Source organism: Erinaceus europaeus, chromosome 12, assembly GCF_950295315.1.
Source record: "Erinaceus europaeus chromosome 12, mEriEur2.1, whole genome shotgun sequence".
Classification (NCBI taxonomy): Eukaryota; Metazoa; Chordata; class Mammalia; order Eulipotyphla; family Erinaceidae; genus Erinaceus; species Erinaceus europaeus.
In genome coordinates this window covers 33179725-33200662 of record NC_080173.1, presented here as the reverse complement: position 1 = coordinate 33200662, position 20938 = coordinate 33179725, and the positions used below count along the sequence as shown (strand labels likewise).

General features: G+C 38.8%; 1 protein-coding gene across 1 annotated transcript in view; it reads right to left on the bottom strand.

Moving 5' to 3' along the window:
* The window catches only part of DNAH12 (dynein axonemal heavy chain 12), a 273128-nt gene that overhangs the window by 202796 nt on the left and 49394 nt on the right, over window positions 1-20938 (bottom strand). The window contains exons 12-17 of the mRNA XM_060203068.1: window positions 20200-20378; window positions 11746-11881; window positions 4898-5023; window positions 1593-1727; window positions 1055-1248; window positions 67-307 (exon numbers count right to left, since the gene is read on the bottom strand). Coding sequence (XP_060059051.1) covers window positions 67-307; window positions 1055-1248; window positions 1593-1727; window positions 4898-5023; window positions 11746-11881; window positions 20200-20378 — 1011 coding nt within the window. The remainder of the gene's footprint in view (window positions 1-66; window positions 308-1054; window positions 1249-1592; window positions 1728-4897; window positions 5024-11745; window positions 11882-20199; window positions 20379-20938) is intronic.

Genomic DNA, 20938 nt, shown 5'->3' with positions numbered 1-20938 from the left:
TCTTCATATTCCCACACATGTTTTAATTAGAAAAACTTTCTAAAATGTTATTAAATATGCACATACCTTAAAAATTCTTATCTGTTCCATTACTGCGGAGCACATGGCAATTGTAGGATTCTCTTTTGCCTCTTCAGCTTTATCTTCTCCCACAGAGCGTTTTTTTGCTGCCTTCAATTTTTCTTGGATTTCCTTTTTTTGCTTCATTTGGAAAAATTTCAGTGTCTTAAAAACTTCTCGAGAAAACTCATCTACATCAGCTTCCATACTTTCCCCATTCAGATCCAAAAATCCTCCATCCATCCATCTGAGTTGAAAAATGTAGATATTACACTCACAAAAGTTTATAGTTCAAGGAATTGTATAGGGATTCTTTAGGTTGGATTCTTTATTTCATTTTTTTAATATTTATTTATTTTCCCTTTTTTGCCCTTGTTTTTTATTGTTGTTGTAATATTATTGATGTCATCGTTGTTAGATAGGACAGAGAGAAATGGCGAGAGGGAAAGACAGAGAGGGGTAGAGAAAGATAGACACCTGCAGACCTGCTAGTGATCACTGCCTGTGAAGGGACTCCCCTGCAGGTGGGGAGAATTCTTTATTTTATAAGAATAATAATTTAGGGCAATTGGGAATTATTGAGGCACTGATTAAGACAAAGATTAAGCCATCATTTTCACTATACTGTATGTGCTCAAATATAAATCTGACTGTAAAGAAAAAAGAAATGACAAACAGTATCCAATTAAAATGCAAATTAGACTCCATATTTCTAGTTTTGTGTCAATAAGCATTTGTCAGGTTTACCAATTGCATAAAAAGTGAATAAACTCTGGTAAATTCAAGTGAGATTTTAGAGACTGTATTAATAAAGTTAGATGTTACCTTAACAATTTTTGATACTTCTATATAAAACTAGGATTCCTCTCAAATGGACAATTAAATTCTACTTTTAAGCATAATAGCCATATAACCACCACCAAAAAAAAAAAATCTATATTTAAGAAATACTTTTTACCATTTGCCTAATTCTTATCACTGTACCAGAAATTACCTTTTTTCTGTTCGTTGCCACCTCAAAACAAAATTAAAAAACTTCTGATAGGGCTCAATGTTAATTTTTAATCTGTCAAGTTCAGGATAGTTTGTTAATTCCCATTTGAAAAGTTCCTCTTCCTTATTAATAAACTGAACTGCTTCTTCAGATTCCTGAATACGTTTTTGTAGTTGTCTTACGTCTACCACATACTGAAAACAAATACATTTTTATCTCAAAAAGTAGCTAAGGCATATTATAATATTACAAAAAAATAAGATTATATTATACAGCATAAGCTACACCTTTACACTTATACAGAAATTTTAAATATCAACTTTAAAAAATACTATAAGCAAGAAGTATGGTTATTCCTGTTTTATGACTAGAAAATTAAATTACAAGAAAAATCGGGTACACATCAGTTCCAGGCCTAAGAGTCAGACTTCTCCTTGCCATGATTAGCATGACTTTACCATAGTTTTAAATTTATGCAAATATGTCTTCTACTAACCCATAAGCCTACCATAGATACCATCTTAAATATTTATCAGACCTGTTGCATGCGGTCCAGCTCTGCAAATTCTGCAAACTCTTCCATGCGGCGTGATTGTTTTTCTAGTTCCAAAATCAGTTTTTCTCTCTTGGCCACTAACTCATATTCTTTTTTATGTTTAGTATTCTCAATGATCTTTATAAAAGACAGTGTCAGCATATTAATAATTTTGCTACAAAGGAGTTATACAATTTTTGTATAATGAATTATTTTCATAGTAATAAAAGCCACCAGAGTAGTAAAAATGAGTACAAAGAAGAAACATTGACTAATATAATAATGAATAAATCACACAGAAAATTTTACCATATCTCCAAAGTGACTATAATAATTCTTATTTATTAATTAAATATTTTGTACTATTTATCATATTGTGGGATAACAATAAAAGCTACTATTTATTGAGTATGTGTCATGTGACAAGAACTATTAAACACCTTACCAATACCAATATTTCCACAAATAATATAAGTACACTCATTTCAGAGATAAAGAAGTTTAGACTTAAAGAGAGGAGGCTATCCAATGTCAAGAAATCATAAAAACTAAAATATAAATTAGAACCTTGGTTTACCTGAGTGAAGTCCATCTTTCTCATTTCTTTTTAATTTTTTAAAATTATTTATTTATTTATTTATTATTGGATAGAGACAGAAATTGTGAGGAGGATGGGGAATAGAGTGGGAGAAACAGAGAGACACCTGTAGCTCTACGTCAGCACTTATGAAGCTATCCCCTCCAGATAAGGGCCAGGGGCTTGAACTCAGGTCCTTGTGCACTGTAGTGTGTGCACTTAACCAGGTGTGCCAACACCTGGCCCTTCATTTATTCCTTTAAAAAAAAAAAAGATTTATTTACTTGTTTATTTGGAGACCGAGAAAAAGAGTGAGAGAAGCAAGAGAAAGAGACCGAGCACCACACAACTCTGGTATAAGTAGTGCCAGGGACAAAACTTGCAGTCTCTGAGGCATCAGGCAAGCATCATGTTTTTTTGTTTGTTTGTTTTTTCATTTCTCTATCTTCTTAATCCTGACTTAAAAGAAGCTGATGTACATTAGGACTTTTTCAAAATCTGAACCATATTCATTCTGATAATGAAATTCTGGATCTACTATTTCTTAACTTCTTGTCACCATAGAACTGGCTATGTTACCTGGCTTCTCAGAATTGTTTGGGGTTTTTTTTTCTACTTTTTAATTTTTATTTATTTATTGGATAGGGACAGAGAGAAATGGAGGGTGGGAGATAGTGAGGGAGATAGAGAGACACCTGCAGCCCTCTTCACCACTTGTGAAGCTTTCCCCTTACAGGTAGGGACCAGGGGCTTGAACCTGCACACTATAATGTATGCACTTAACCAGGTGTACCACCACCTGGCCCCCAGAATTGTTTTTCAATGACAAAGATTCATACATGTGCAATTCCACCACGCCAGGAGCAGATAATTTTTTTTGTTCTTTTTACTTCAGAAAGAGAGCTAGAAACAGACAGCAAAGGGGAGAGAGAAAGAAGCCATAGCACTGCATTACCATCCTTAGAGTTACCCTAGTTGTCATGGTGCTCCCACACCGTGCCAAGGCTATCTCCCAGCTCCTCTGAGACTCATTTTTATAATCTATAAAATGGGTAAAATTCTCTCTCCTTCTTTATTTCCCCCTCTTCCTCAACTTCTCTCTGTCTTATCAAATAGAGAGAAAGAGAGGGAGGGAGGGAAAGGAAGAAGGGAAGAAGGAAAGAAGGGGAGAGAGGAAGGAGGAAGGGAAGGAGGGAGTAAAATAGGAGCCCTTGAGAGGTTTTATGAGTATTAAATGTTTTAATAGGGTGGGGAAATAGCATAATAATTATGCTAAAGACTCGTGGTCTGGGAAGTGGAGCAGTGGATAAAGTATCAGACTCTCAAGCATGAGGTCCTGAGTTCAATCCCTGGCAGCACATGTACCAGAGTGATATCTGGCTCTTTCTCTCTCCTCCTTTGTTTCTCATTAATAAATAAAATCTTTTTAAAAAAAACCTGGGAGGTCAGACTGTAGCACAGCGGGTTAAGCGCACATGGCACGAAACTCAAGGACCAGTGGAAGGATCCGGGTTCCAGCCCCCAACTCCCCACCTGCTGGGGGGGGGGGGGTTTGCTTCACAAGCGGTGAAGCAGGTCTGCAGGTGTTTATCTTTCTCTCCCCCTCTCTGTCTTCCCCTCCTCTCTCCATTTCTCTCTGTCCTATCCAACAACAATGACAGCAATGACAGCGATAATAATTACCGCAACAATGATAAAAAACAACAAGGGTAATGAAAAGGAAAATAAATAAATAAAATATTTTTTTAAAAAATCAAAAAACTCTGGTGCCTGAGGCTAGAAAGCCCCAAATTCACTCCTCAGCACCACCATAAGTCAGAGCTCAGCAATGCTGGTTAAAAATAAGAAATAAATGTTTTAATAAATAGGAAATAATTGATGCGCTATTTACTATTATTACCATTACTTTATATTTCTATCTAATCCCAGTTTTCACTAAAGCCTTTAAGTAACAATCTGTTCTGACACTGTAGGGTCCTAAATGTTGTTAGCCTCCAGCTCAAATTGATACATGAAGCTTTTATTTTACTTTATTGCTAGGAATCAAACCCAAAGTCACACACACATACACACACACACACACACACACACTATGTGCTTTACCACTTAGCTAAATTCCTGACCCTTAAAATTACTTTTTATTTATTTATTTTTACCAGAGCACTATTCAGATCTGCATAAATACTGGTGGTACTAAGGATTAAACATGGGACCTCAGAATTTCAGGCATCCAAGTCTTTTTGCATAACCATTATGCTGTCTGCTCCATCCACATGATGTTGTTATTTGTTAAGATTTAATTTTTTTCGTGGGAGTTATATTGCTGTTTGGAAAACTGAGAAATAGTATGCATGTACAAACTATTGTATTTACTATTGACTGTAAAACATTAATCTAATCCCTCAATAAAGAAATTTTTTAATATTTAATTTTTATTTATTTAGGATAAAAAAAAAGAGAAATTGAGAGCAAAGGGGAAAATAGAGAGGGAAAGAGACAACTACAACTCTGCTTCATTCATGAAGTTTCCTCCTGCAGATGGGAACTGGGAGCTTGAACCCAGGTCCTTGCTCACTGTAATGTGTATGCTCAACCAAGTGCACCAACATCTAGCCCCTATGAAGTCACTTTTTGAGGAGAGATAGCAAATACATGAAAATTTTTTTAAATACTTTGCTTAAAAAGTCAGAATACCAAAAAAATAAAAATAAAAAATACTGAAAATATTTACCTCATCATTTTCATTAAAGATGGGATTAATTTTCCAAGGCCACATAAGAACGTTTGAATTTAAAACTAAGTCTTCTGGAGGAAATAAAAATGCATCTAAAAAGTAATTCATTCGGCGTCTGGATTCCTACAAAAGAAACTCCAGATACAGTATACCATATAGAAAAATATGGAATACAAAAAAAGGAAAAGAAACATCAACACTTTCTAGTATACTCAAATTTTAATTTGACTCAGATTATTACCCAATAGTTCAAACCATCCAATCACATGGGTTTTTCAACCACCAAAGTTTTTTTTATTCTTTTTCTATACTTATTAAAGACAAAAGGACCGCTCTGCCATTTATGTTGTGTTATTTGTTGTTATCCTTCTTGTTTCGATGCAATACTGGGATCATATTTTTCAGTAAATCTAAAATTGTTCTAAAAAATTCAGTTGAGAGCCGGGCGGTAGCACAGAGGGTTAAGCGCACATGACGGGAAGCTCAAGGACCGGCCTAAGGATCCCGGTTCCAGCCATCGGCTCCCCACCTGCAGGGGAGTCACTTCACAGGTGATGCAGCAGATCTGCAGGTGTCTCTCTTTCTCTCCCGCTCTCTATCTTCCCTTCCTCTCTCCATTTCTCTCTGTCCTATCCAACAATAAGGACATCAATAACAACAATAATAATAACTACAACAGTTAAAAAATTCAGTTATTGTGTGGGCATGATGAAATAGCTCAGTTGCTTTGCCGTGAGTATGACCCAACTTTGAGCCCAGCCTCCACTGTATTGAAGGGAGCTTTGGTGCTATGGTCTCTTCACTCTGCCTCTTTATCTCTATCTAAAATTAATTAATTAACTCAGTCTATTGTTTTTACAAATTAATTGTATTACTATATTCAAGTAGCAAAGATGAAAAATGTAAAGATATGAAAAGTATTTAATACTCCAAAATATGTGTATAACAAAAGAAATATGCAACCTCTACAGAGAAAATCCTAACTTTGAAGACATTTCAATCAAAATATCAGAAGGTTGCTTTCTGTATTGTGACAAACTAACTTTAAAATCTATACTAAGGGTCACAGAAATAGCTCACTGAGCAGGGTGTCTGCCTTGCCATCTGCTTGTCTCAGGTTCCAGTCCCAGCACCACTACAAAATGTCATGGCACCAGGGGCAGCTCTAGAGTTTTCCCCTTTCTGTCTTAATGAATACATGACCCAGGAATGGTAAAACTGCACTGTGCAAATCTCTAGTCCATAAAAAATTGGTAGTAAACAGGGAGCAGGAGATAGTTCTCCCACTAAAGCACACACTTTATCATGTACCAAGACCTGTGTTTGAGCCCCTAGTCAGTACATGGAAATACCGTGTACAAGGAGAAGCTTCACAAGCAGTGAAGTAATGCTGTGTTGTCTCTCCTCTCTATTTCTATCTGAGGTTGAAAGGAAAAAAATAAATAAATAAAAAGTCCCACTGGGAACAAAGCAATCTCTCTGGCAGGAAGCCCCAGCGTCAATGAATGAATAAATGGAAAGTCTGTTAAAATACTAAGGGCCTGGGGGGGGGGGGCTCGCTTCGCAAGCAGTGAAGCAGATCTGCAGGTGTCTGTCTTTGTCTCTCCTCTGTCTTCCCCTCCTCTCCCGATCCTCTCTGTCCTATTCAACAACAACAATAACATCAACAAAATAGAAAAAAAAAAAAAAAAAAAGGCTGCCAGGAGCAGTGGATTCATGTAGGCACTGAACCCCAGCGATAACCCTGGAGGCAAAAATAAAAAAAAAAACTACTGGGAGTCGGGCTGTAGTGCAGTGGGTTAAGCACACGTGGCACAAAGCGCAAGGACCCTTGTAAGGATCCCGGTTGGAGCCCCCAGCTCCCCACCTGCAGGAGAGTCACTTCACAGGCGGTGAAGCAGGTCTGGAGGTGTCTGTCTTTGTCTTCCCCTCCTCTCTCCATTTCTCTCTGTCCTATCTAACAACAACAACATCAATAACAACAACAATAATAACTACAACAATAAAAAACAAGGGCAACAAAAGGGAAAATAAATTTAAAAAAATACTAAGGGCCAAGAATAGAAAAGTTTTATGCAGAATAGGAAACTCGCTCTACCAGTTATCAAACATTATTATTTTACTATTATAATTAAGCTGTTGTAATTAAGTCAGTATATTATTGATACAAAGGTGGGCAAAAAAAGGCCTGTGAAAAAGAATAGAGACCTTGATGCAGATCTACACATAGTGAATGTGACATATGATAGAGTTGGTATTGTAGCAGTGGGGAAGGGATGGTCTCTTTAATAAACATAGGTGTGTCTCCTAGACACCTATCATGGGGAGACGAGAGTTTGTGTCTATATCCTAAATATTATACTGTAAACCATTAATCCCTCAATAAAAATTTTAAAATATATATCTAATTGTCCATTTATATATTAGACAAGAAAGATTAGAAAGCAATCTAAACCTGAAATGCAAAAGCAAAAAGCTTCTAGAGAAAAATCATGATGACCACAGGTAGGATTTCTTAATCAAGACATGAAAACTGCTGACTGCTGACATGAAAACTGCTGAAAGGGTTACACCTGGAGTCCTAGTCATAGATATGGGCCCAGATCTGTAAGAGAAGTCGCTATCCGTCATCACTGGTCATTTCCACAGGGGTGTCTCTCTGCCCTATCGTGGACCTCTCAGAACTCTGTCCTCACTGAAAAGTAACATTGATAAAGACTGCCCCATTCTCTGGAGGGAGGCTAGGTCATTCTACTCTGTCACTTGAGAAAATATGGTCATGCAACCTACAGACATTGCACCAGCTATGACCACAGAGTGTGAGTTTAAACTGACAGGGACCAGAAGTCATATAGGCTCCTTGTTAAATATTAATAGACATGGTCCCATGTCAGATTGACATGGTACAGTTAAATAAATATATATATGTATGCATACATATATTATTTCAATACAGGAGCCAGTTTTCAAGTCCCACACACTACTCTAATGTCATCCTCCCATATATTTCTCAAGCCTGCCTTTATGGTAATAGCTCAGTAAAAAGATTGTTAGACTCCTAGTCTCCTAGGAATGTTTATACCTAAATAGACATCCTAGCTACCTCTCATCCTGAGTTTCTTAACTATCATTGTATCTAATCCTATGCTTGGCCCTCTAATGATTAAACATTTGTATATCCTGCCACCTTTCAGCCATCAAGTCACCATGCTGCCAGGAGCCCATCCTGACCTCCCTGCTGATGACTACATGGTGAAGTAACCAGAAACCTCATCTCTCCAGAGCTCTACCCTACTAGGGAAATATTAGGAACAGAACAGGTCTGTCTGGGAGTATGGATTGACCAGACTACAGTCCATCTCAGCAAAAAGTAGTTCCTGAAGAATGAAACTCTGGCCTTCAGCACCCCCAAAAGAATTTGGATCCATACTCCTATAGGGGGAAATATTGAGGGACAGGAAGTACCTAGAGGGGGCACCATGCCAGAGCACTTGTTCTCCAGTCACACCTGTGTGCCTTGGGAAAGGAAACTGCTGCCCAGAAAATGGGAGTGGTGACAGGTGTGGCTTGGAAAGATGGAGGCAGTGCTTGGGTGTTAAAAGCTAGACCTGAGGGCATAGCTGAGTGAGATCTTGGTCAACATGTTAGTAAGAGAGCTCTGAGAGGCTGCTCTCTCTTTCTGTCCTTCTCTCTTAATCTCTCTTTTGGACTAAACATGTAAATGTTCTCAATTTTCCCAAATAAAGTTTAAAATTCCTGGGGGGAAAAAAAGAGTTGCTAGTCTGACTACATTACAATTAAGAATTTCTGTTCATCAAGCACCATTAAAAGGGCCAGAGTCTACAGAGGTGCATGGTTTAATCCTCAGTACCACCATATGCCAGAACTGAGCAGTGGTATCTATTAATAAGATAAACAGAAGGGAGTCAGGCAGTAGCACAGCAGATTAAGCACTCGTGGCGCAAAGCACAAGGACCAGCATAAGGATCCTGGTTCAGACCCCTGGCTCCCCACCTGCAGGGGAGTCACTTCACAAGCAGTGAAGCAGGTCTGCAGGTGTCTGTCTTTCTCTCTCCCTCTGTCTTCCCCTCCTCTATTTCTCTCTTTCCTATCTAACAACAATGACATCAATAAAAACAATAACTACAACAACAATGAAAAACAAGGGCAACAAAAGGGAACATAAATAAGTATTAAAATTTAAAAAGGATTTATTAAAAATAATAATAAAGTAAACAGAAAACATTTTTATTTTAAATTTTTTAATATTTATTTATTCCCTTTTGTTGCCCTTGTTATTTTATTGTTGTAGTTATTGATGTCGTCATTGTTGTATAGGACAGAGAGAAATGTAAAAAGGAGGAGAAGACAGAAAGGGTGAGAGAAAGATAGACACCTGCAGACCTGCTTCACCGCCTGTGAAGCGACTCCCCTGCAGGTGGGGAGCTGGGGACTCAAACCGAGATCCTTATGCCAGTCCTTGTGGTTTGCCACCTGCGCTTAACCCACTGCGCTACCGCCTGACTCCCCAGAAAACATTTTAAAACACCATTATAGTGTTCAAATAAATTACAAAATGAAAGAAAGGACATTTATCAATAATGTACTAAGTACCTCCCTACACTATACACTTAAAAATGGCTAATGTTCAAGGGCAACAGTAGAAGGGAACACTAAAAGAAAGACAGAGGACAAAGATCAGAGTTGTGAGCTGGAGGATAGAGTAGATGAAGCCATCCAAAAAATCAAGTAAAAGGAGCTAAGACAAATTAAGATAATATGATAGAGTTATGGAACACAGTTAAGAAAAACTACATTCACATGGGGGGGCAGAAGGAGAGAAAGAAACAGAATTCTTTTAGGGAAAGGAAAGAACAGGATCCTTATTTGAAGAAATATTAGATAAGGGTAGATAGCATAATAATTATGCAAACCAACTCTCATGCCTGAGGCTCCAAAGTCAATCTTACGCACTACCATAAACCAGAGCTGAATAGTGCTCTGGTAAATATATATATGTATGTTCATAATTTCCCAAAATTAAAGAGATGAGCAATCCAGTCCCAATAAAGTCAAGAACATCAAGAAAAATAAATCCAGGGCAAGGTAGATAGCATAATAGTTATGCAAAGAGACTCTCATGCCTGAGACTCTTTAGTCCCAGGCTCAATCCCCCACACTACCACAGCCAGAGCTGAGCAGTGCTCTGGTAAAGAGAAGGAGAAGAAGAAGAAGGAGAAGGAGAAGGAGAAGGAGAAGGAGAAGGAGAAGGAGAAGGAGAAGGAGAAGGAGAAGGAGGAGAAGGAGGAGAAGGAGGAGAAGGAGGAGAAGAAAAAGGAGGGGGAAGGGGAAGGAAAGAAGAAAAAGAAAAGAAAGAAGAGAAATCCAGACTTAAGCTCACTAAGATACATAATAATTAAAGTAAAAATTATCAAACACAGAATATTAAAAGCAATTAGAGAGAGAGCTTATAAAGGTACTCCCATAAGATAAGAATCAGCTTATTTCTCAACAGAACCTCTAATGCCTAGAAAGGACTGGCAGGATATACTCAAAGTTTTGAATGGAAAAAAAAAAAAAAAACTCATCCAAGAATACTCTATCCTGTCAGATTTTCAATCAGGTTTGAAGGAACAATGAAAATCTTTTCAGACAAGTAGCAATTAAAGGAGTTTACTACCACCAAACCAGTCCTACAAGAAATACTAAGCTGCAGGGGCTTAAGAGGAAAATAGGGGGTCTGGCGGTAGCACAGCGGATTGAGCTCACGTGGCGCGAAGAGCAAGGACTGGAATAAGGATCCTGGTCAGAGCCCACAGCTCCCACCTGCAGGAGGGTAGCTTCACAAGTGGTGAAGCAGGTCTGCAGGTGTCTTTCTCTCCCCCTCTCTGTCTTCCCATCCTCCCTCGATTTCTCTGTCCTACCAAACTACAATGACATCAATAACAATAACCACAACAACGATAAAACAAATAGGGGAAAAAACAGCCTCCAGAAGCAGCGGATTTGTGGTGCAGGCACCGTGCCCCAGCAATAACCCTGGAGGCACAAAAATTAATTAGTTAATTAATTAATTACTTAATAGGAAAATACTGTGCTTGGTAATATCCTATTTCTTAAACTAGATGGGGACAATACAAGTGCTCACCCTGTAACTACTCGTTTAACTATATGTTTTATACATTTACTAATATTTTCAATATGTTCACCACATTTCACAGTTTCAAAAAGCATTTTAAATTTTGTAAATGAATATATGTACATATATATTTATATATAATATATTATTATATATATTTATATATATATATGTTTTGTTTTGTTTGCCTCCAGGGTTATTGCTGGGGCTCGGTGCCTGCACTACGAATCCACTGCTCCTGGAGGCCATTTTTTCCCATTTTGTTGCCCTAGTTGTTTTCATCATTGTTGTAGTTATTATTGTTGTTGTTGTTATTGACATCGTCATTGTTAGATAGACACAGAAATGGAGAGAGGAGGGGAAGACAGAGGGGGAGAGAAAGATAGACACCTGCAGACCTGCTTCACTGCCTGTGAAGCGACTCCCCTGCAGGTGGGGAGCCGGGAACCCTAACCCTAACCCTTGTGCCACTCCCTGCACTTTGCGCCATGTGCGCTTAACCAGCTGTGCTACCTAGCCCGACCCCCATGGAAATATTTTTTACCTTGGGCCAGGGAGATAGTTTAGTGTGATGGAGCACAGTATTTGCTTGCCTGAGGTCCAAGAAGCTCCAGGTTCAGTATTCAGCACCTCCATAGTCCAGAGCTGAGTACTTACTCTCCCTCTCTCTTAAATAAATAAATAAATAAATCTTAAAATTTCTTACCATGATCCGCAAAGCCAATGTTTGAATTCCTGTAGTCCGTGCCTTTTCTATATAAGCTATTAGCTCCATCATCTCTTCTGTTGTCTCTGGGACTCTCAGTGCATGCTCTTTAATTGTTTCAAATTCACTGCAAATACTAACATAACACTCTTCTTTACTATATGCATGGCAAGTAGTGATATATAATATCCAATGAATATTTCTAGTGATTACTAATAGGAACTGTGATATTCTGAAAATAATTGGTTCATTTACCAAGACATCTTAAAATATTTAAGTATAACATCTGCTATACATCAGTATACGCATACCAATCTGTAATGTCTATAAAATTAACATTTTCAGTATATATGCACTCCCATGTTCATTCCCAGTATCCAAAATTAGGCAACAACTTAAATGCTCATCCACAGATGACTGGATAAAAAGGGATAGATATGTATGATGGAATACTATGCAACTATTAAAAATCATGAAGTCATCCTCTGTCCCATCTTGGACGGAACTTGAAGGAATCAGGTTCAGTAAGATAAGTCAAAAAGAGAAGAATTAGTGGCAGATGATCTCACTCATAGGTGTAATTTAACAAACAAGTACAGAAAGGGAAAACACAAGTAAAACTTGGACTGGATGCACCAAAGCAAAGGACTCTGGGAAAGAAGGGGAGGGGTGAAGAGGACCAGGGATAGTCTATAAAGTGAAGTTATTACTATTTAATTGGCCAAGAGATATACTGGCAAAAACTATATATCATAAATACATACAGATAGTTATAGAAATAACTGTCAACCCCTATCTGTGATTTTGGAAGTACTACTACAGTTTTCAATGGAGGGAACAGGGACATAGTACTCTGGTGGTGGGAAAATTGTGAAATTACAACCCTTTATCTTATAATTTCATAAATAAATATTAAATCACTAATATAATTTTTTTGCCTCCAGGGTTATTGCTGGGGATCAGTGCCTGCAAACTGGCGTCTGTTCAGTAATCTTACCAACAAATATATTCCTGCAACTCCAATTAACTCTATCCCCTCTGAAGATTCCTACAGGCGCTTCCGCCAAGCCATCTTCAAAGCAGCTTCCCAAGCTATTCCTCGTGGGAGATGTGCTAACTATACGCCTTGTCTTGATGCTGAATGCGAGCAACTACTAAAGCAGTATGATGAGTCGGGAGACCCAGATGTGGCTGACCATCTCATTGTCTCCCTAGATGCAGCACGCCAAGCCCGCTGGCAACAACTCACGGAAAGTCTGAACTTCACCCACTCAAGAAGGAAGGCCTGGAATCTTCTTCATAGTCTGGGTGCCAGTAGCCAACCCCCTCCCGTCTCCCATCCTCCCGTATCTCCAAACTCAGTGGCCAGTCACCTAACTCAAGTTGGACGTGCTAAGATCGACCCAGTCTGGAAAAGAGAAATTTCCCATGAGTGGTCATCCCACTTCCGTTTATCTTGTCCATCTCCAAAACTCTCTCCCTTTACACTGTCTGAACTGGAAGACGCTTAGAAGAGGGTTAAACCGGGAACAGCTGCTGGCTATGATAACATCACCCCAGAACTCATTCTTAACTTGGGCCCCGCAGCAAAGAAGTGGCTCACTACATTCCTGTCCCACATCTTGGAATCCGAATCTATACCCAAAATTTGGCATCGTGCGAAGATAATAGCAGTTTTGAAACCAAAGAAAGACCCAACACTGGCCGCCAGCTATAGACCAATTTCTCTCCTCTCCATGTGTTACAAACTCCTTGAGAGGCTGCTTCTGTCACGTATTTCTCCTCTTACAGAGAAATTCCTATCACCCGCCCAAGCTGGTTTCCGCCCAGGAAGATCTACCTGCGAACAAGTCCTGGCCCTCTCAACTTACATTGAAAATGGATTCCAGAAGAATTTAAAGACGGGTGCTGTCTTTGTTGATCTCACAGCAGCCTATGACACGGTCTGGCACCGTGGTCTCCTAGTCAAGATCTCAAGATGCCTGCCTCCATGGGTGGCCAACACTATATCGTTTCTTCTCCAAAACAGAAGATTCCGGGTGCATCTGGGTGACAAGTCTAGCAGATGGAGACTTGTTTCAAGTGGCCTCCCCCAGGGCTCTGTTCTGGCTCCTACGCTATTTAATATTTACATCAATGACCTTCCAGAAAATTCTTCAAGGAAGTTCATCTACGCCGATGACATCTGCTGTGCAACTCGGGCATCCAAGTTTGACATCCTCAAGGAAACACGAAAGACATGTCTCTGATATCTGATTACTGTAAAAAATGGCGACTAATTCCTAGCACTGCAAAAACGGTATCATCTGTTTTCCATCTACACCATGCCTTGCGCGAGCTTAATGTGCAGCTTGACGATACGAGAATCCGGCATGAAGCCCAGCCAGTCTATATTGGCGTTACTCTCGATCGCACTCTGTCATTTCACAAACATCTCATAAAAACTGCAGCAAAGGTGGGCGTGAGGAATAACATCATTGCAAGACTGGCCAGCTCCTCATGGGGTGCGAGCGCTTCCACACTACGATCATCATCTCTGGCATTATGCTATTCCACTGCAGAATACTGTGCCCCAGTATGGTTCCGTAGCCCCCATATCCACTTGGTCGATTCCAAATTATATTCCTCCATGAGGATAATTTCTGGAACCATCCGTTCCACCCCGGTTGCATGGCTGCCAGTTCTTAGCAACATCGCCCCACCAGATATTCGTCGGGATGCGGCATCATCTAAGTTCATTTCCCGCGTCTACACTCAACCGGACCTGCCAATATACGCGGATATCTTCGCCCACCCTGTCCAACGCTTGACATCTCGTCATCCAATCTGGTCCCCTACGCCTACACTGAACTTCTCTGTTCCAGACTCTTGGAAACAGAGTTGACAGTCAGCTGAGGTAAAGAACAAACACCTCATCACAGACCCCTGCAAGCATCAACCCAGCTTTGACCTAGCACGTTATGATTGGGCCCTCCTCAATCACTATCGAACAGGCCATGGCCGGTGCACCGCTATGTTCCATCGCTGGGGAGCCAGAGACGACCCGAACTGCCCCTGCGGCTACAGACAGACTATGACCCACATAGTCAACGACTGCCACCTCTCCAGATTCAAAGGAGGTCTCAAAACTTTACATCAGGCTCAACCTGACGCTGTTGACTGGCTACAGAAGAAGGGCAAACGCTAGAAGAAGTGCCTGCAACATGAATCCACTGCTCTTGGAGGCCATTTTTCCCCCTTTTGTTGCCCTTGTTGTTGTAGCCTTGTTGTGGTTATTACTGTTATTATTGTTATTATTGTTATTACTGTTATTATTGTTATTACTGTGGTTATTACTGTTGTTGTTGATGTCATTCATTGTTGGATAGGACAGAGAAAAATGAGAGAAGAGGGAAAGACAGAGAGAGGAAGAGAAAGATAGATACCTGCAGACCTGCTTCACCATCTGTGAAGCGACTCCCCTGCAGGTGGGGAGCCGGGGGCTTGAGCCGGGATCTTTATGCCAGTCCCTGCACTTTGTGCCACATGCACTTAACCCACTGCGCTACCGATCAGCCCCCAATTTTTTTTAAATTTTTTTAATATCTTTATTTGGATTGATACAGCCAGAAATTGAGAAGGAGGAGGAAATAAGAGGAAGAGAGACAAAGAACTAGCAGATGGAGACTTGTTTCAAGTGGCCTCCCCCAGGGCTCTGTTCTGGCTCCTACGCTATTTAATATTTAATATTAATATAATATAATTATAATATTAATTAATTATATTAATATATAATATTAGTATGCTATAATTATAATATTAATTAATTATATTAATATATTATTAATACAATATAATTATAATATTAATTTATTATATTAATATAATATTAATATAATATAATTATAATATTAATTAATTATATTAATATATAATATTAATACAATTAATATATTATATAATATAATTAATATATAATTAATATAATTAAGACACCTGTAGCACTTTTTCACCACTTGTGAAGCTTTCCCCCTATAGTTGGGGACTGAGGCTTGAACCCAGGTCCTTGTGCATTGTAACATATGCACTCAACCAGGTGTGCCACCTCACAGCCCCTACAAAACCTAGATATAGACCAGGTGAGAGAGAGCATATGTTCACACATATCCATAAACTACTGCAAAATATATACCTGGAACCAGAAGTACACTAGAGTTTGCAGTGAGTAACCCCCCCCAACACTTCGTCTCCATTATTCCAACCTTTGTGTCCATGATTGCTCAACAATTTGTTTGGCTTTGTATGTTAACTCTCTTTTCAGTCACCAGGTTCCAGATGTCATCAGGATGCCGGCCAGGCTTCCCTGGACTAAAGACCCCACCAATGTGTCCTGGAGCTCCACTTCCCCAGAGACACACCCTAATATGGAAAGAGAGAGGCAGACTGGGAGTACGAACTGACCAGTCAACGTCCATGTTCAGCGGGGAAGCAATTACAGAAGCCAGACCTTCCACCTTCTGCAACCCACAATGACCATGGGTCCATGCTCCCAGAGGGATAGAGAATGGGAAAGCTATCAGGGGAGGGGCTGGGATATGGAGATTGGGTGGTGGGAATTGTGTGGAGTTGTACCCCTCCTATCCTATGGTTTTGTTAATTTATCCTTTCTTAAATAAAAAATAAATTTAAAAAAATTATATATTAAGTAAAGGGAAATTATTGTCCACATGACAGCCTCTATTAGAATCGTCAAACAAGTAAATACAGAAAAACTTGAGGCTAACTAAGACCCTACTAAATCCTAGGTCTATGAAGCAACCCAGGTATCCAGCAACAGATGAGTTGATTAGCAGGTTGTGGTATATATACTCAATGGAATATTACTATTACTCAGCTATTAAAAATGATGATTTCACTGTTTTCAGCCCATCTTGGATGGGGCTTGAAGGAATCATGTTAAGTGAGATAAGTCAGAAACAGAAGGATGAATATGGGATAATCTCACTCATACGCAGAAGTTGAAAAATAAGATCAGAAGAGAAAACACTAAGCAGAACTTGGACTGGAGCTGGTGTATTGCATCAAAGTAAAAGACTTTGGAGTGATTAGGAGGGAGGGTTCAGGTCCTGAAACAGGATGGCAGAAGACCTAGTGGGAGTTGTATTGTTATGTGGAAAACTGGGTGATGTTATGCATGTACAAACTAGTACATTTACTGTAAAACATTAATCCCCCAATAGAGAAATTTTTAAAAAATTAAAATAAAATAAAATAAAATAAAATAAATAAAATCCTAGGTCTGTTTCCTCCTAAGTTGAGGCTAGACCCCATAAATATAATACCAGTTTGGATACAATAAATGGCACTCAATGTTTTAATAACTAGAAGAAAGTCAAAGCTTGTCAGATAAAGAAAGAACTATAAACGCTGGGTAAGGGCGGGAGAGTGGATCACTTAATGGTGGCCTATTTGGCCACTATGAGGTCACTCCGTCACCCAGAGTCCTAGACAGGAAATCCTTGGATTCTACCATAGATAATATGAATCTAGACTTCTAATAAATCCCTCTCTCTACAATTACTAGTCACATCCATTGGGAACATCAGTGTAAGCCCTTTTGTGGGCTTCTTCAAGACTGTACCATCACTATGAACTAGCAATGGTAGGGACTGCCCCATTCTCTGAAGGGAGTTTGGGTCATCCAACCCTGCCACTCAAGACTGGTTCTGATATGAGTGCAGACAAGAATGTTTCCAGCTGTGACCAGGAACTGTGAGCTCAGTCTGAGAGGAACTCAGAGACTATACAAGCTCTAGTGCTAAATATGAATAAATATGGGCCCTAGGTTTAATTGTTGTGGTAAACAATTGCATTTATATATTTTCTTCAAGTTTGAGAGCTACTCTTTGCCCTAATCCTGCTCACTAGTTCTATTCTCAACTCTGACACCATCTTCCCAGATAATATTTTTAGGTCACCTTCATGTTAGTTATCAAGTTCAAGCAAAGATTAATAAGATATAGGTTCCTAGGAACATACACCTAAAGTAGACTTCTTAGTTTCCTTCCAACCTAAGGTCCCTACTGTCATCTGCTCTATGCCTACTTTATGATTCCTGTTTATTAAACTGTTTGTCCTGCTTAATACCTTACTGCCTTTCAGCCACCAAGCTGCAGATGCTACTATGATTCTATCTTGACTTCCCTGTGCAGATGACCTCACCAGTGCTTACTGGAACCTCACCTCTCCAGACCTCTACCCCACCAGAGAAAGAGAAACAGGCTGAGGATATGGATAGACTTTCCAATGTCCATGACCAGCAGAAAAACAATTACAGAAGCCAGAACTCCCACTTTCTGCACCCAAAAAAAGAATTGGGGGGTGCTGGGCAGTGGCACACCTGGTTAAGCACACATAGTACTACATGCAAAGACCAGGCAAGGATCTGGGTTCAAGTCCCTGGCTTCCCACCTGTATGGGGGATGTTTCACAAGTGGTGATATTAAAACAACAACAAAAAATAAATTTAAAAAACCTTTAAAGGAAGTAAAAAAATAAAATAAAATTATTAACATCCATCTTGCTAGATTGTTGCAATATACCCCTGTAATCTTGTAAACCATTATTAAATCACTAATAAAAATGACATTAAATAGAATTAAAATAATAATGTATGGAAAGGGTCTAGCACATATAAACATACACATTTACTGGTAACTATAATTGTTAGTATAATCATTAGTTTAATTATTATTATTAGCATATCTTGTGGAGATAGTAGCCATAAGCAGAAAACAATCCTACAGGCATATTTAACTAAAGGTATACTCATAACTTTCCTATTTTGCAATATTTTTATTACCATACCATTACCAGAAAGAAACATCAATAAAAAACATGCAAAAATTAAGTGTAAAAGAGCTAAGTCAGGAGCTGGGTGGCAGCACACACTGAGCAGAGCGCATATTACAGTGCACAAGGGCCTGTGTTCAAGCCCCCAATCCCCATCTGCAAGGAGGGAAGCTTCACAAGTGGTAAAGTATTGCTGCAGGTGTCTTTATTTCCCCCTTCACTCCCAATTGATCTCTGTTTCTATCCAAAATAAATATAAAAAAAGAGGTAAGTTATTTTAAATATAAACTTTAGCATATAGCAAGTCCTTCCTTCATAAAGTCTACATTCAAGGATGGAAGAAACAGCATAATGGTTATGCCTGAGGCTCCAAAGTCCCAGGTTCAATTCCCCACACCTGAGCAGTGCTCTGGTTTAAAATAAAATAAAATTTTAAAAAATGGGGCTGGGGAGTCGGGCAATAGAGTAGCAGGTTAAGCGCAGGTGGCACAAAGTGCAAGGACCAGCATAAGGATCCTAGTTCAAGCCCCCGACTCCCCACCTGTAGGGGCATCACTTCACAAGTGGTGAAGCAGGTTTGCAGGTGTCTATCTTTCTCTCCCCCTCTGTCTTCCCCTCCTCTCTCCATTTCTCCCTGCCCTAACCAACAACGACAACATCAATAACAACTACAACAATAAAACAAGGGCAACAAAAGGGAATGAATAATAAATAAATAAAATTTTTTTTAAAAAATGGAGCTGAGGGAATCAGGCGGTAGCGTAGTGGGTTAAGCGCACCTGGCGCAATGCGCAAGATCGGAATAAGGATCCGGATTGAGCCCCTGGCTCCCCACCTGGAGGGCAGTAGCTTCACAAGTAGTGAAGTAGGTATACAGGTGTCTATCTTTCTCTCCTCTCTGTCTTCCCCTTCTTTCTCCATTTCTCTCTGTCCTAACAAATGACGACATCAGTAACAACAACAATAACTACAACAATAATGAAAAACAAGGGCAACAAAAGGGAAAATAAATATTTTTTAAAAAATTTTAAAGGGGGCTGAATGATGGCACACACTTGGTTGATCACACATTACAATGTTTAAGGACCCCATCCAAGCCCTTAGTCCCCACTTGCAGGGAAAGCTTGCAGTGGTGAAGCAGTGTTGCAAGTGTCTCTTTGTCTCTTTACCTCTTTTTCACCCCCTCTTCTTTCAATTTCTGGCTATCTCTATCCAATAAATTTAAAAATTTTAATATATATACACATATTGTATTATAGTGTATTATATTACTTATTATGGGAAGGAATGAAGATGGTATTGGGTACATAGTGGTGAAAGTTATCACTCCAGAGTTTACCAATATGATTCAAAGTTTCTATAGAAACATTACCACACAGCTTATATAACAAGCATTGCTTTACTTCACTCTGTAATCCAAAGTTGCCTTAAAATTAGTCTCAAACAGTATCAATCAAGAAAAACCAGACCAATGGGATAACAAAGGTATCTCCTTTAGAAGGCAGTTACAGTGAAAAAGCTATAAATTGTAATATTTTAATCTTGTGATTTTTAGTAAGAGTTATCATTAAAAATATTTCTTTTAGATCTATATTTCTAAGTTTGGTAACTGATTCTACTTACCTTTCATTTTCTTTTCTATGTTTGGAAGCAATGTAATTTAATAATATGTTTGCAAAGGCTTTTGCTTTGTTTGTAAGGCCTGTCTTTAAATCTTCACAATCCAAACGCACCATAGGGAAATGAACCCACTGAGGCAAAAGCATTATTTCTGAAGCAAGACTGAAAAATCTTCCTATAAACTTAAAAACAAAACATTAAAACCAAAAATGTGTAGAATTTTCAAGTTCATCAGTGAACTTATAGTTTTGCATTTTGATTCAGTTCTTGATTATATACTTGATTATGTACTCATTTTCTTCATCCTAAGTAACTAAAAAGTTTCCCTTTGTTGCATATTTTTTCACTTAGACATGCAAGCAAAAGATCCCTCTCTATCACCTCCTTCCCTCTCATTTTCTCTCTGCCCTAACAAATAAATATTTTAAAAATATATATTTAAAGAGGAAAAAACTGGCATCTAAAAATAAAGTAAAACACAAAGAATATCTATACTATGATATCTTTCATAAACAAAATTATCACATAATAATTGAACTATATTATTTAAGGAGGCATAAAAAAGTGGGAGGGTTTTATTTTTATATTTATTTATTTTCCCTTTTGTTGCCTTTTATTGTAGTTATTATTGCTGTTGTTATTGATGTCGTCGTTGTTGGATAGAACAGAGATAAATGGAGAGAGGAAGGGAAGACAGAGGGGGGAGAGAAAGCTAGACACCTGCAAACCTGCTTTATTGCTT